At 44.8% G+C, this 17,148-nt stretch overlaps 1 protein-coding gene across 1 annotated transcript in view; it reads right to left on the bottom strand.

Moving 5' to 3' along the window:
• The window catches only part of LOC135911721 (synaptotagmin-15-like), a 387,529-nt gene that overhangs the window by 151,350 nt on the left and 219,031 nt on the right, over window positions 1-17,148 (bottom strand). The window contains exon 2 of the mRNA XM_070528890.1: window positions 2,806-3,094. Coding sequence (XP_070384991.1) covers window positions 2,806-3,094 — 289 coding nt within the window. The remainder of the gene's footprint in view (window positions 1-2,805; window positions 3,095-17,148) is intronic.

Below are 17,148 nucleotides of genomic sequence, written 5' to 3'. Positions count from 1 at the left end.
GTTGTCTTTACCTCTGACGGCCGAACACCATGGGTCTTATAGTTGTATCTTGCATCGTGTTTTTAAATAGTTCTTTTTTTTTCGTTGAACAGCGTTGTAACGTTAGCTTGGACAACGGTATAGGTCGCTCAACAATCTGAGATGTTTCTTTTTAAAACTGTGCCCCTTTAATGGATCGCGCAGGGTCTTTTACCAAGTTACCCATGGCAAAAAGCGTTGTCATGCGAAGAACTCTTCAAGTTCGCAAGATAATATCGTGGACAAATGAAACGAAAACAGGAAATTATGAAGCAGTACACATCTTATTAATAATGACACGAGAGCACCGCTTTTGTACTGCTACTGTCTTGTCGCCAATGATGGCGGAAGCCTCAAAGCTTGCAAGCCGAACTCATGCCGACATCGCGCGATGTGTGGGAAGCGGAAACGAAGTGATCAATTGTAGTTAGGCCTAAGTTGTTCGCGTTTCATGTCTCCACGATATGCATGTAAAACAAGGTTTCATAAGAAAACTCACAATTAATTTTTCTTGTTCAGTGATGCAGAAATTTGTCTAGGGGGTCTACTCAGGCCCTGTGTCGATATGTATTAGTGTTCGTCGGAGAGGTCATTAGTGAAGCGCTTCTTTCATATCCCCAATAGTGAAGGAAATTTGCCCAGGTTGACAATATTTATGATAAACTTCTTTTTCTGGTATTTTTAAAGGTACACTTGATTGCCCATGAAGGACATTTCTTAATGAAAGCGCTTTCAGGTCAACCCAAACTGCGTCTTATATGCTAAAAAATACATAAGAATATTTGCTTTAAGCGCTTTCGTCCATGATTTAACCATTGAGAGGGACCAAATGAAAATGTCGCACACAACATATATGGCGGAGCACATGATTAGTATTATACTGGTTAAATTCTTTCATTTTAATTTTTGCTCTAATCCAGATAATTCTGGAAGTCGCTCTCCGTATTGTACTGTTCCGTAACTTCGACGCACAACACATCGGCAATCATGTTGCACATTTCACAGCACACAGCGTTGAACTGCAACGAGAAATTTTGCAGCAGATGCGGGCTCAAATGTTCATTCCTGCCTAAAGAGTTGTTAGGAAAACTGCCGGATTTATCCTGCGGTGACACCTTGTCGAGCCAGTGACAAGCAGCGAGGCGGACCGAGAGTTTTCCAGTGACATAGTTTGCACGTCCTCATATCTTGAGACCAGAGGTATTACATGTGTGATGCGCAGGGGTTGCCAGCCGAATGATTAGACCCACTCATAAGCGCACGCACCCAAGCCCGAAGGCGTATGTGTTGTGCGGCAAAGTCAGTACAAAACAACGCCGAGCATTGGCGCAGGGCCCAAATTCAAAATTGAATATCTCGCTTAGAAGGAAAAAATCATTATAATCCCACCACCCAGCCAACTGCGCAGAGACGAAGTCATCCATAAATGTACTCTGCCAGATTTCAATTTAGACGATCGTAATGCGAATGATAGATGAGCATGGCGTCAAGCCCAGCAGAAGATGTCAGGTCCTTTGGTCCTTTGGTCGTTCTTTTTTGCACCTTAATTTATTCATATATATATATATATATATATATATATATATATATATATATATATATATATATATATATATATATGCGCGTGTGTGTGCGTGTGCGTGCGTGCGTGTGTGTGTGTGTGTGATGGTTTTTCTTAGCCCCCTGTCCTTAATGTTAATTTTAATGTAGCGGGATATTCGTTAGCCTGTTTCCTCTGGTTCATACATTGTTTACAACACAACGCTTATGCTATCTTTTTGTCTCATTGATATGTATCTGTTATCGTAACGGAATTATAGCTTTCTTTTTGTTTTCTTTTTCGTCCTGCACCTGCCAACATGTAAGAAATTAGGGCTGGTCAAGTATCGGCGAGCAGTTTATTCTCCTAACCTTTCGGCTGAACTTGTACGAGTGGATGGAAAAATACTCAAATTCAAACTTTTAACGAACAACAATTTCAGTGGGGAAATTGCAACAGCAAAGGTGCAGAAATGAATATTTTGGCATGTTTTTCATTAGTGCAAATAGAAAACTTACTTAATTTTGGCCGGAAAGCCGTTTTACCGGAAGATTAATTTCCAGGAGAATCGGTTGTAGTTATTGGACTAACAAAAAGAAAATAGTTTTTAGAAAAAAATGTTAAAAGTAACACGCATTCTCCTAACTGAGGGGCATGCGAAACAGTTCAGTGCGAACTATACAAATGAACGTTAACATCTTGTTTAAGTAGAAGCAGTGTACATTTTACAAACTATTTATTGTAACATGGTGCAAGGAAGTATAAAAAAGAGCTTCCCATGGTAAGTTGTCATAAATATAAGGAAAATTAGAAAGCGACATTTTCGCGAGAAATAATTCGGCAAATGACTGTGTACAGCAGGTATTCAAATCACCGTGTGATTTAAGGTGACATATGTCCGACAATTCGCGTCCAATGACTCACATAAAAGAGTAAAGCTAAATGGCGGTCACTGTACAATGTCAGAGCAATTCAGGGGTCCAATTCTTAAACCTGTTCACTGCCTATGTGTCATTCTTACGCGCTTGGTAAAGTTTGAGGAACTGAACCATTTGTCACAAGTAACACTACACAGAAACAAAAAAAAAAACTAGAGCAAAAGCGAAGCGCCGAGCCTGTGTAATGCGCCCTCTTGCTATAGACCTGTGTGGTGCTCATGAACTGTTGTAAGAAGTGAAGCCGACGCTTTCCGCACGCAGGAGCCCGCGGCCATCAAATAGACGCTGTCGCCTCAGCGCGGCGCTTACGCTATGCAGCCGCCGTAGAAATGCGGCTCGTTGGTGCCGCGGCGAAGACTGCGCCGGGACGTGGGCGAGGGCGTGCGGTCGGTGGGGCCGGCCACCGCGATGGACACCCTGGGCGAGCGGCTGCAGTCCAGGCGCTCGTAGGCGCCGTGGTCGGCGGCCGGCTGGTCGTCCGTCTTGCGCCGGCGGCGCTGCAGCAGGCAGGCCACGCTCAGCGCCAGCAGCAGGCAGGCGGCGGCCGCAGCCAGGGCGCCCGGCAGCGCCGCACTCTGCAGGAGGCCGCCAGCCGGGCCTGCGGGGGGTCCACACCACGCGGGCTGAGGCGGAGAGTGCGTGGGCGGCACTCCGCGTTCGAACGCGAGCGGGGCAGCGAACACGATCACCGAATCGTGGTGGTGGGTGAAGGAGAACTTGCAACCTGCCCCGACGGGTTCATTCATGGTCGATATAATGTTGCCCACTCTAATATACACCCCTCACACTCGTCGTCGTTGGCTCGAGCGTCCAGAGGCGCCCGCATCACGCCGTCACCAAGATCGACCCGACGGTGTGTCGGAGAATACGAGTGTACGAGCCAGTGGGTTATACTAGTTCATGGTGAAATTCGAGTGCTTATAGACAAGGGTCGAAGTAGCTACAAGGGAAGCGAATTGCTCTGTTGTTCAATTATTTTTGGTTCAAGCTTCCGAAGCGACATCTCTTATTACAGAAGCACGTATATGCATCCGTCATAGCCGTGATACCTTCTGTCTGAACAAGACGGCATAGTGACGGGTAAATAACGCTATGCGGACGGAAAGGTGAGCAAAACAAGTGGCAAGAGTGGTTTTACGTTCCTCCTAATCACGTTTAATTCGTATCATTCTTTAACTCATACGAGAAACTTTGCGTTTTTCATTATATGGTATTTAGGAGATGTTGTCGCCTTTAATTGGTGCCCGCTATTCCTTTTCACATAAGGACTTAAAAAAGCTCATAACAAAAATAGTAGAATCATAACACAAAATCCGGTAACATAAGTACACTAATGTCACACTATAACTGAAAGACAACTCCAAATCATAAAGACACGAAGTGCAGTCACGTAAGTAGACTAATGCCACACTAAAACTGAAAGTCAGCTCAAAAACATAGCAGCACAAAGTCCAGTTACATACGTGCACTAAAGTAAACACACAGTCCAGTCATCTAGACTAAAATAAGGGCACATAAGAAATCACGGATTAAATTATTATGAAGTTACAAAAACCAGGCATTGGATTGGCCAAAGTTGGGTAAAAGAAAAACATAGAATGCGCTATCATATTTACACACTCTACTCAATACTTTCGGAGAATATTGCTCGCCTCTGGAAATCTTCGAAGGGCCAGTAACGCTCGTCTTTGCAATGAGTATGTTGGCCAAGGACCTAAGATCTTCCTGAGGCTGAAAGGCCTGCGATCTAATGCCACGAAATCAAGAGCTAAGCGTTGTCTGTGTGTGTCGTGTAGCTGACATCCTAGCAGAAGATGCTGTACATCTTCATCAGCGTGGCCACGAGTGCAAAACTTAATATCAGCTCTTGAAATTTTATGTAAAAAGTGTTTTGTGTACGCGGTACCAAGCCGCAGACGGTGAATCAGCGTTTCAAATGCTCTGATTGTATTTAATGTGGACGGGATTTTAAATTGAAGAGATGGGTCAATGTGAAATAAATCGGAAGATTCCGAGTTCTGATCAAACCATGCCACTTTGCAACCACAGGCAAGTAACTTTGCAACCGCTGTTTTATTATGCGGTGCAATTCGCCTTGTGTTAGAGGGAGACCATGTGTGGCGTTATTTACATGCGCTTGTCCAGCGGCCTTATCTGCTGCAACATTCCCAGGCATATTTCAGTGGCCAGGTATCCATTGGAACATTACTGTGCGATTTTCTTCAGTTGCTTTTTTAGTTTTTTTTTAATATCTCGTTAACTAACGTCATGTTTTGCGAATTGATGATGTCACGATGAAGTGAAGACAAAGCTGTATGCGAGTCACAAAGGGTGACCCAATGTTCCCCTTTTTGTATCGAATTTATCTAGCGTAGCAAAGACATTATTGCAAAAAGCTGTTCTGTTGTTGCTGACGCCGTGTGAGATAGTTTAAACGTTTGTATTTGGTTCCATTCTAGAATGACAAAGGCAGCTGCAAATAATTTATTTGGCAAGAACCAGCTGTATACGCTTGATTATAGTCAGGGTATCGAAAGTATATTTGGTATAACGCCAGTTGTGTTGCTAGCATAAACGTATCTCGTTTGCGAATAATTCCTTCAATCGAATGTTCCATTTTTGGAGTTGCGAGTCGCTACGGAGCGTAAGGGATATCTGAGAACCAACATCCGTGATGTGGTAGTACATCTTTGCGCACCTGAATCACTGAATTGATGTTCGCGCTGTTTCTCTTAATTAGTGCACTTGCTAGTGGGTGTCTTTTGTGCTGCGCTGAAACGTGAAAGTAGTGTCGGCAGGTTTCAACCATCCTCATAATAGGAAATGAAGGATGACGTGCCTCTGAAGTTACTAAGGAACTTGCGATTGCTCGAGGAACGCCTAAGCATATTCTAAGGTTCCTAGCTATTAATCAATGGAGTCTCTCTTCAGATGAACAGGATATTCCATGCAGAAGAGGTGAAGAATATGCAATCTTTTGCTCTGTAAGTGCATTATGTACTTTTAGTAAAGATGAAACCGACCCTCCCCATGTCGTGCCTGCTACGCGACGAAGGACATTTATTAATGAGTTTATTGGTTCTGCGAGGTTTTTAATGTGAGAATTCTAAGAAAGTTGCCTGTTTAGTATAACCCCCAGAAATTTGTGTTGTTTCACCATGTCTAATGGTTGTTCCTCAAGGCACAGCTGAAAATCTTTTAGATGTCCTCTGGTGAAAGGCAACACAGCCATCTTACTGTAAGACAGTTCCATTCCTCCTTCCTTTGAGAATTTGTCCACAATGTTTAGGCCTTCCGGCAAAGTTGATTGAACAAGGCTTGTACTTGAACCAGAGGCCAAAATGCAAACATCATCCGCATATATAGAGCAGTATAGTGCAGGTCGAAATCTCCGCGGTAAATCCACCAGCACAGAATAAAAGAGAAACGGACTTAAGGCAATGCCTTGTGGGACTCCTTGAATAATACAATGACAGGAACTTTTTCATTCGCTTGTTTGAATAAATATTGACTTGCCATTCAAGAAGTTGGACATCCACCGTAGCGCCCTTCCAGAGACACCCAGTTCTAGCAGGCCACATGGTATGTCAGCATGGCTGACTGTGTGGAAGGTTCGTTTAATGTCTAAAGAAACTGCTATTGTGACATTTCCCCTAGATCGCTCGTGTTCAACATAAATAACTATAACCAAAATTTCATCCATGATGCATCGCCACATTCGAAATCATGTCACGTGATCGGGAAGTGCTTCTGTTTGCTCACACCACCATTGCAGCATAGTGTCAATTATTTTCTCCGTGACCTTGCATAAACAGCTCGTCAAACTCAGAGGACACAAGCTACTTACACATACGGCAACGTTTTCAGATACCTATATTGAAGCCTGGCAAAACTTTGCGGTATGTGTAAGTAGCTAGGGAAGTAAGTAGGTGTGCGTAGGCAGGCTGACAGGTTACTATCTCGCCCCTTTTCGGGCCTTTTTAATTCAACATTAATGTAACGTCCTAGATGGTGAGAGCAAACCTTGCTCTTACAGCACAATACAACGATGCTCAAACCATCAGGCCACCATCGCATGCGTATAAACATAAATTATGCATGCGTACATACTTCTTTTATTTCGTGCGGTACGTCGCAAAGCAACAGTTTCTTTAAAGAGAGATAAAAAAACGAGAGCACATGTGCGCGCGTTACAGATAAAGGAATGCAATGCGCGAATAAAATACTATCCTTGGAGTGTATCACGTTGCACATCAACAAAATGTTTAAAAAGGGGAGAAAGCACCAGTTCCTCATTATTGCACCGCCTGCGGGATCGGTCCAGGTTGAAACGAAACAAATTGCCAAGGCATTTATTCTGCGTAGCAGAATACAACAGTCATCATATCATCGGCGCCACACTATTGTCATCACGTTGATGCTATCGGGACACACACGCCCGTGTCACGCAAACAAGTGCTCGCGTCACAGAAACAAATGCTCGCCTTAGACAAACATGCTTGTCTGTCTGGTAACCCTTTGTACACTCCCGAACAATTCTGGATTGTCGCATAAGTACCTGACAATTGCTTCGGATGTCGGGGATTTCCACAGCGCGTGGAATCGGCATAATTTTTTACCCTCAAATCTACGTGTGGTGATGCTTGTCCGAAAACGATGCTGCCCTCGGTCAAGAATTTTACGAAAAGCACAGTGTAGGCCGACAGTTTCACAAGTTTTGATCAGTGTACCATGTCTATCCCAAAAAGTTCATGCAGTACGTTTAAAGAATTTCTTTTCACAAGCTTTCAGACCGATAAATGTGGTCGCCTACAAAATACTCCCCATTAGGTACAATAACCAGTTGCCTCTCTTCTTCCATTTCTCGAAGCACCCGTAGAAGTCATTTATGTTAAGTTCTTCAGCTGTGATGCCATCTCCTTTTGAGTTGTCATCCCATTGCTGAAATTCCATCTTTGGCTAGAACCAGTTAGCTAGAAGCTAACCAGCTGGAACCATTCGGGGAAAAATAAAAAGAAGTTAATTGCAAGGGGGTAAATCTGAGTAAGGAGGCTGTTTCAGCACAGTAATGAAACTGTGTTCCAAAAACTGCCCATGCAGAGTGCGCAGGGGCATTATTGTGTTGCAGTATTCAGCGCCCTTCTTTCGACAGATCTGGTTTCACGTGGTGCACGCGACCTCACAGAAGCTTCAGAACGCCATGTAGAAAGGTGCATTAAGAGCGTGACTTTCATGCACAAATTAGTGGTGCCCAGTTTCACGGCAGTAAAGAAACTTGGTCAACAAGGGCTTAGTTTTTGCTTTGTTTTACCACCCTACTAGCCTTGGCTCATCTTTGTTTTTTCGCTCTTCGATCCGCCGCCTCAGACTCTGAGCTTACCCTATGCCATCCGGAGCAACATCACCGTACGTCCTCTACCTCGCAACGTGCACCCAGTGCACCACGCAGAGCGAAGAGGCCCGGTCCTACGGGACTTTACCCTCTACAGCCTACACGGACGCGGCGTCTTACCACAGACGCGCAGCCACAAAAGCCACCTCAGTCGTCAACAACGAACATCGGAGCAGCATTTTGCTCACACGAAACAATCCCCTACAAGCCGCGGAAGCAGCCATAGCCCTCGCGCTCTCCCAAATAGAGGTTGAAGTCATAGTGACTTCAACCTCTATTTGGGAGAGCGCGAGGCGTGCCGCAACTTTGCTAGCAGCAGAATTCATACCACTACGCTCCCGATCATCAATCAAAAGCCGCCAACGAGATCAGTCATGGCCATCTAGGCATCAGCTCATCACGGCATTCCTGGCAACAAGGTCGTCAACCACGTGGCTCGATATTTGACCCACCGAGCCGATGCCGAGGAATCTGAACCCGAGCGCATGCACCCTCTAGTGTCGTACCAAGACATCACACAACACTACAAGCTAACCCGTAGAACATATGCAACCCCACACAAGTCACTTCCTAGAGAGCAGGAGCGATTCCTCCGAGCTATGCAGGTTAATACATTCTCTCACCCAACCAGAAATAACCTCACAGCCCCTACACAATTCTCTCCGCAATGCCGCTTATGCGCAGAGCCCGGGTACCTCAGGCACATAGTAAGGGGTTGCAGAGCGGCACCATCTAATCCTCCGAACCTTTACCACACCAACGAACTTTAGGAGAGAGCCCTGGTCAGCTCCGGCCTCGAGGATCAGCAACGGCTAATTGCGAGGGCCGAGGACGCGGCCCGAGCTCAAGGAGTTCTGGAATGAGCACGCCTCTCCAAAGCTGCATTCACCCCCCCCCCCAAAAAAAAGTTCATTCTCTCTCTTTCTCTCTGCGCTTTAAGCTTCATGTCGTATTCGTTAATTAGAGTTTCGTAGCCGGTGAGGACCCTTTCCAAGAATTAACTACTGTCATCTCAAGTTTTCCAATCAATGCAACAATATTTTCGTCACAACTTTTGCTCCGAAGTGAGCAATTTAGGCACCATCTTCTTCCTCCTTCGTTTCTAAATTTTCCGTCGGAATCATATGAATGGACGACTTTTCCAAACAACCGCTTTTACTGTGATTCTAACAGTCATTTGGTGGTCACGAGCACAAGAGGACGCACATGATCAATGTTTTCGTCTTCACACGAGATGAAGGGGTGTCCTGATCTTGCATCGCCCTTGGAGCCGACACGGACTTCCACAAAACGCTTGATCCACTTGACCGCAGTTCCTTCCATAGACCATTTGCAACATTTGATGAACTTCTGCACCATTCCTGCCCCATTAAGAAATACGATATCATTCCATTGTTCGGCCTGTTTGTCGATCTGCACTTCGACAAAGACTGATAGTGGATTGCACAAAAAATGCACACATAAAATACTACCATGTCATACAGCTGTCCGGCTCGTGCTACAGGTCAACTGGGTCATTTATAATGGAGGGAGTGACGCTACTACACCCACTTGCACTTTTTTGGTGACTAACTGTATTAACTTTTGGCACAGACCATTGTACGGGGTATCCCAGCTAAATTTAGCCAGAGTTTAAGAAATGGGAATGCCACGTAGCTGAACAGAACCGAGGTAGTGTTGTTTGCCGTCGCTTAGAAATACTCAGATTTTTTTTCATTCCACCTAATTAGATGATTAGTCCTAATTAATTAGGCAACTTCTCGTATATTATAATTAGATGAAAAGTGTCAACGAGAAAATTGTAGAGCAACATAAAAACTCCCGATGGAGCTTTCTGTTGCTCAATATGTGCTACATAAAAGTGTTTTTCCGAGCATGAAAGAAGCCAGCAAATACACACAAAATGTCTTGAGAGGCCATCGCGCGGTCCATATTTTGTAACGCTTATTAGTATTTTCCACTCTGTATCCTCCTTCATCATTGGCTCGTACAAAGACGGGCTCTCACTCTCATAGGAATCGTACATTATTATTATTATTATTATTATTATTATTATTATTATTATTATTATTATTATTATTATTATTATTATTATTATTATTATTATTATTATTAATGGAAACATACAAACACGCAAAAGAAACAGGGAGGGAGCAAGCTAACAACTGACACCGTGATGGGCACAACGCCTGGCTACTCTTTCGGGAGGAGGGAATGAAAAGAGGAGAAGTGGAGAAGAAGATGGGAAAAAACGCAATAGGAAAGAAAATACGAAATAAACAAATGACAGAGACACGGAAAAAAGAAAGTACGAACACGGAAAAAATGTCTATAAACGGGAGGCCAAATCAGTTTTCTGCATGAAACTTAGCAAGGCTCTATGGGCCGGGACGCGTAGAGCAACACTCCCTTTTGGAAACAGGCAATCATCAAGGGTCGTACACTTGAGTCCAATCAGTCCATATTCCTTAATTAGCAGTTGACGTTGTGTGACGAATGCGGGGCACTCCAATATAAGGTGTTCAAGTGTCTCACAGGAGCCAGAGGACGTACACGACGGACTGTCCACACGTCCTTGACGATAGAGACGTTCGTGCACCAACACAGAGCCAACTCTTAATTTCGCTAACGGTGCTCTGACACTACCTGCGAGGCAGATGATAAAGTGTGAATAGAATTGAAAGAAAAGAACTCTTCCGAGATGCGGCTTCTGGTGACCTTAACAAAAACCAAATGAACTGAACATTGCCATTCACTGGGTTTGTTCAAAAAAAAAAAACGAAAAAGGAAGCTTTACTGCAAGATTGCTCAAGCGGCATCAAATCAAGCAGCGCTTAGAAACTGGCTGTCCTGGAAATTATCAAGCAATATTTCAGGACGCTGAAAGTTCACGTCAAGAAATCTTTTTTTTTTATTTCACGTTGGATATGACACAGCGCACTGGCTCTGGGTACTGTATCTTTAGCTTTGCAGCAAATGGGTCAAACACGGGAATCACAACTGAAAACGAAGCATAAAACGTAAAGTAACAATTTTGTAAATCTGACCTCCCAGGTGATTACCAGAATAATCGAAGGTCTACGGGAAAAAATGAAAAAAAAAACCAACCCCCTCCAAGCCAAATTAGCTAAATACATCTGCAGAAATGGAAGGTGAGATGTATTATAGTCATGCCGTCCTAGGCATTACCGCACATAAAATCTTGCCTAAATTCTGAAGAAAAAGAAGCACAATCATCAATGTTTTGTTAGTGAGATTTTAGGCTTTCAAGCTGTCGCCGAATGTTGGATTTACTGCATATAACCCCGGCACAGAGTTGCTAGATTTAGCGCGTCGTCATTGGAGCTGAGGAGGCCAGACGTGATGCAATTTAGCAACAGGCTTGCCGTCCGTTGCAGCCTTGAAGATGGAAGTACAAATAAGTATAGCTAAGTAGAGAGTTCTAAGTACTAATTCTTCACACAGGGCTGTCTATTGAACTCGAGTGTGAGCTGATCAGATAGTTGAGAGATCAAGAGCCAGAACAATGGGTAGCCAAGTTATAAAGTGACATTGATTTTTCTTTCTATGACAGAAAAAAAAAATCGGATCAATAGCCGCTACAGAAAGAGGCACAACTTATATCTTTTGATATTGCGATGCAAGTCGAATAGAAAAATGTGTGAGAAGGAGGAAAGGGGAAGAAATGAGCAGGAAGAATCAACGAGATGAACGATGGAAATATATTTTTGACAGAGCTCACGATGTAAGAGCAATTAAAAACGCATGATAATTCCACACAACAAAAAAATACTACTGGGCACCCCTCATAATTCAACTGCAAAGATAGCAGGCATAACGATCAATTTTCTGGCAGACAAACTCATGTCTTAAGCTTATGAAGGCTTGTCTTTCGTGCACAACACTGGTCTCATTATTAAGAGAGATTTCGTTACGCTGAGCAGTTAAAATACTCGTGCATTCGAACCAATCCATTAAGCATACATTCAGTACAGTTTGGCATTTTAACTGTGATCATGTGCATTATTTTACAAAACAACGCAAATACATTTAACTGTAATTTGTATGTCCTTTGTTAGAGGGACTTGTAGTTATATGTAGAAAAAAGTACAATTATAGACCCATTCACGTTCAGAATAAAGACACGTGATCGTGGAAGCTACGCTCCTCATCGAGATAATGAAGGGAGCTTGAGATAATTTGTACGCAAGCAATGAAATAAATCCTGTCAAAAATTTCGAAAGGAAGTTGGTGGGAGACCTGCCAAACAGCGCTTCTGCATTTATCACAATATCTAGCACAAGACCGGGTGCAAACTGCAACGGCAACAGGGAGGGGTATGAATCGAGGCTAAGAAAAAAGCTAGAAGGACGCAAAGAAAGAGGAAAATAACTTTAAGGCTCCAATGGCTATAAAGGACCCCTCACCAGGTCTGGCCATTTTGAGCTGACAAGCATAGAACATATAATGCGCGCCAGCGGTCGCGTTTGCAAAGAATTACATCGCTACGCGCCGCGGAAAGGTCTGAAATTTCAATCCGAACGCCATATTCCCTTCTCCTCGCGGCCGCTGCTCTCCAAGCCGGACGGTGCCGTACTCGCCTCCCTGCACCTACGTACTCCGGCCCGCAGTGTGATGTCGCTTGTGGTGACACGTGACTTCGAGAATTATTCAAGGCACCATCTGCTATTTGTGTGATCTGTTAGTTGAATTGACGAATGGAAGTTTAGAGAAATAATAAAACACACAAACCGAATGTCTGCGTGTTTTTTTTTGTTGTTTTACTTCGCACCGAAGGAAGAGAGATGTGCTTCCGCTTCGTCTGCTTGTTCGCACGGTCGTGTAGCCACGTGCGCAGGTACCGAAACTATGCCATTTTCTACCATGTTCCAGTGCCGGGATCATGCTCTGCGATCCGCTTGTTTTGAGTCAGTATTTGTGTAGCACTGAATTATACCGCTAGTCATGTGTCCTTGTGCACGGCGCGCAAAATCGTGCGCTGCGCGAACGAGACAACAGCTCGCGCGCGACACCGTCAGCGGAAGTGCATAGCGCCCCCCCTCCCCCCCCCCCGAAAAAAATAAAGGGAGGAGAAAAAAACTGAACAGAGGGCCCGTGACTCATGCGTCACGCGATCCTCGAGGTCCGGTATGGGAGAACACAGGGAAGGAATTTCGTTTGGGGAGGCTAGACGGGACGAGTGGAGAGAGTGTCTCGCTATGCAGTGGAGGCCGCCTGCTTAAATCATGGGTCCGCGGCACTGAAATATTTCAATCTCGGCTATTAAAGAGCCGATTTGAAAAAAAAATTTGCAGCTGAACGCTCCCTAGAGGACACGTAACAACCTCCAGCGTATAAATAACCTTTGTTATGGGGCCTGATGAGGGGCCCTTTAAACAGATTGTTGAGTGATCCTGCTGTACCTTTTCTTTATATTCTTTTACGTTGGTTCCATGGTGTGCCTGCGGTGATGAAAGATACCGTTTTTGAAAACACGTTGGGGGATGATGTAGCAGTGAGGGCCATCATACTAATTCTTAGTTAATTAAGTAATGAATTAAGTGATTAATTAATTTGACATTTCAATCCGAACGCTATATTCCCTTCTCCTCGCGGCCGCTGCGCTCCAAGCCGGACGGTGCCGTACTCGCGTCCCTGCGCCTACGTACTCGGGTCCGCAGTGTGATATCGCTTGTGGTGACACGTGACTTCGAGAATTATTCAAGGCACCATCTGTTATTTGTGTACTCGTGCCGCTCAAGCTTGCACGAGCATTGTTTAATAGATGTGCTATAACATTTAGGAGCACTTCAAAGATGTCACAGCGCAGATCACACTTCAAACTCTTGCTTTTTTTGCGCACGAGTATCGGGTTTTTAGTGCACGTTAATTAAAACCAGATGGTCAAAATTAATCCGGAGCTCTCCAGTGCCTTTCACAACAGCTGCGTTTCTCCCGGGCATAAAACTACATCGATCAATCAACACTTTTTCTTTTTCACACCTTGGGCAAATTTTTTACTCGAATGAAGCAATTGCTTGCGCTAATAATATTTATGGAGGACTCTCACGTATAGCATCAGTGACAGCAGGCAGGTAAGTGAGAGCACAGTAAAACAATCATATCATCATCAGCAGCCTATCTTTAGGACCACTGCAGGGCGAAGGCCTGTCCCAATTACCCATATCCAATTACCCATCTTGCGCTAGCTGATTTCAATAATCATATTATCACGTACTAGTTTGTGTCATACCGTACACTCGGGGACATGCTCTCCACGTACGTGTCCGATGATCACCGGGATTGGGACTGCACCTTACCCTTCGTGACGTTTGCGTACAATTCGTCGCGTCACGATATCACTGGTTAATCTCCGTTCTATCTACTATATGGCTGCGACCTACTCCTGCCTCTTGACTCGCTGCTCCCTTCCGATGCCACCACTAACACGTTCTATGCTCGCAACGCCATTGTTCGCGCGGCCACAGCACGTCGCATTGCCCGTGACCATGTTCTGGCGTCTCAGACTAGCCAGAAGCACCGTTACGACAGTCGTCGTCGGGACGTTCATTTCAGCCCTGGGTCAGTTGTCCTGCTTTGGTTACCCTCCCGTCGCGTCGGCCTTTGCGAAAAACTGCTGCCGCAATACGTCGGGCCACACCGAGTTCTTCGCCAAGTCACCAGCCTCACATATGAGATATCACCTGTGACTTCGACGTCTTCTACCCCACCAAGAACTGATATCGTGCACGTTTCGCGACTAAAGCCCTGTAACTCGCACACTGATTCGACACCCTAGGAAGCATCGAGACGATGCTTCTGCCGCCGGGGGTTAATGTCACGTACGAGTTTGTGCCGCTGTGACAAAAGGACGTTGTGGGACGAAGAGGAGGTTGAAGTGTCTCGACGATCGGTAGATGGTGTTACTCTGACTACTAAGCTACAACCTCGTAACTGTATATATTGTAAATACATATATTTTCTCCCCCGTAACAATATAATACAAATTCAAGAAAGAGAACTATCACCAAAGTCATCAACGGCATCATTTAGATGGCACTTATTTGCGTATTCCATGGGCACTGTTCACGGCCACGAGCGAGGAAACGATAAATAAAGATAGCAAACATTTGGTGATCTAGAATGCTGACGCCTGCCCACACACACAAAAGCAAAATAAAATAAGAAGAAACAGGGGCACTCAGACGCACATGCTGTCTGCTCTTCGGACACATGACTATACAGTATAGCAATTATTGGAAATCCCAGTTTCATTAATTGTGCCTCGTTATACGAATTGCCCACTAATTTTAAATCCCTTGATGTCTAGCCAATATTATAGCCCTCTGCTTGCTGCTATACCATGAATCCAGTCTGCTACTTCAGCAAGATTCTGAGTTTTCAATTAGCTTTCATTACCAATATGGCTGCGCTCAAAGTTGAAACCCAGCCTACACGCCACGATGTCAGCGCACCAATCGGACGTCTTTTCGTCGAAGGAGTTTTTTTGTTACGCGCGTCGCACTAGAGACATCAGGAGACAAATCCTAATTTCTCAGGCGAAGCCATCTGGTAGACGTTTACGCGGGTTGTTGAAAGTGCAAACCATATTAGCGCTTGCGGGAATCCAAACACACAGCATCCAAACACAATTTTTACCGGTTGTTTGGCTGACCTACACCAACTACGAGAGCATACAGAAAATGGAACATCAGAACTCATAGGCTGAAGGGCCTGTTACTACATGCCCGACCAATCTTAGTCGTCCGAACGGCCGAACTAACGCAATGCACAATACAAAGGAGTAATCCCAGAGTTGCCTGGAGTTGTCCAAATTTGAACAATGCAGCGTCTTCAACTAATTTGCTAAAAGCTATGCCAGTTGTGAAATTTCCCGATCTTAGGCGCGAGACATATGAAGCGTGTTTGTAAGAGCAAATTCTAGCCAATTTACATTTGTATATAATATATATACGATATTTCTATCTTCAAGTGCCACTAAAGACAGTGACACGACCCCGTATCGTTGAGAGGGAACTATTCAGAAATGGCAAGATGCGAAAACTTATAAACAATACACCTTCAATTCTTGACCTTGACCTAAACCATCGCCGGATATCTTCTGTGTCTCCTTCACCTGGTATTGATAATGAAACTATTCACGCAAAGATTTCTCTGGTATTTTCACGCAAGCGTCAGCATCTTAAAACAATTCGCGATTAAAAAAAAAACATGATTTCGACGTGATTAACGCTGAGTGGTGCTCCTTTTTAGATGAGATTCTGTCTGATTACCTTGAACTATCTGTGCAGAGCATCTGTGATTTATTCAAAGCGAAATTTTCTGAACTAACATTTAAATAAATCCATATCAAGAAAGTTTTTTCTTTCGAATACAAGTGCCCCGTGGTACAACAGATATAGAAACAGCCTTTCTAACCGCAAGAAAAGGCTATATCACGCTGCTATCAAATATTGATCTGATAAACGTTAGCAAACCTCTAAATCTGCCACCGCAACTTACCTAAATTGAATGGAGCTGAACTTCCCTTTTAATCGCATCCTACCAGACATGCTAAAAAATTATCGTAGACAATTTTGGAGTGTTGCCCGTGGCAATGAGCGCAGCGCAGTAGCTTTGCCAATGACCGAAGGACGTCCCGTGCCAGACGCAGAATGCGCCGTTGTCTTAAATGACAAATTGATAAAAAGCTTTTTCTCACCCAGTAGGTGCCAAAGAACATACCTTGCCATTACCTCATTACGCATCCATGAACACCGTTTTTATTACTTCTGAGGGTATTCGTGCCGTCATTAGCAAACTTAAAAAAATGGCTGTGGCTTAGCTAAGGTTAAGCCCAGGATGCGAAGCATACTAGCCTTTATTTTAACGCGACAGCGTTAAGGAGCTCGTGTCGCAGAAAAGCCGGTGTCGTCGGCGTCGGCTCAGGCGTGCGGCGCTTGCTCAGGCGCACATTTCGTTGTCGCGCCGAACGCTGCGTTGCTCGACGCGCACCGCGTCCGATGCGGGGCGCGACGCCGCGAGCGACGGCGGGAGTTGGAGCGCCGGTTCTCCTCTGTCGTGACGTCACGGTGTCACGTGATTTCATGGTCACCGCCGCGCCTGAGGAGCTGGGTTGAGCCCTCGTAATATGCTTCGCATAACGTCGGCTCAGGCGTGCGGCGCTTGCTCAGGCGCACATTTCGTTGTCGCGCCGAACGCTGCGTTGCTCGACGCGCACCGCGTCCGATGCGGGGCGC

The sequence above is a fragment of the Dermacentor albipictus genome, chromosome 1 (assembly GCF_038994185.2).
Source record: "Dermacentor albipictus isolate Rhodes 1998 colony chromosome 1, USDA_Dalb.pri_finalv2, whole genome shotgun sequence".
Lineage (NCBI taxonomy): Eukaryota > Metazoa > Arthropoda > Arachnida > Ixodida > Ixodidae > Dermacentor > Dermacentor albipictus.
This window is presented reverse-complemented; position numbering and strand designations above follow the sequence as displayed.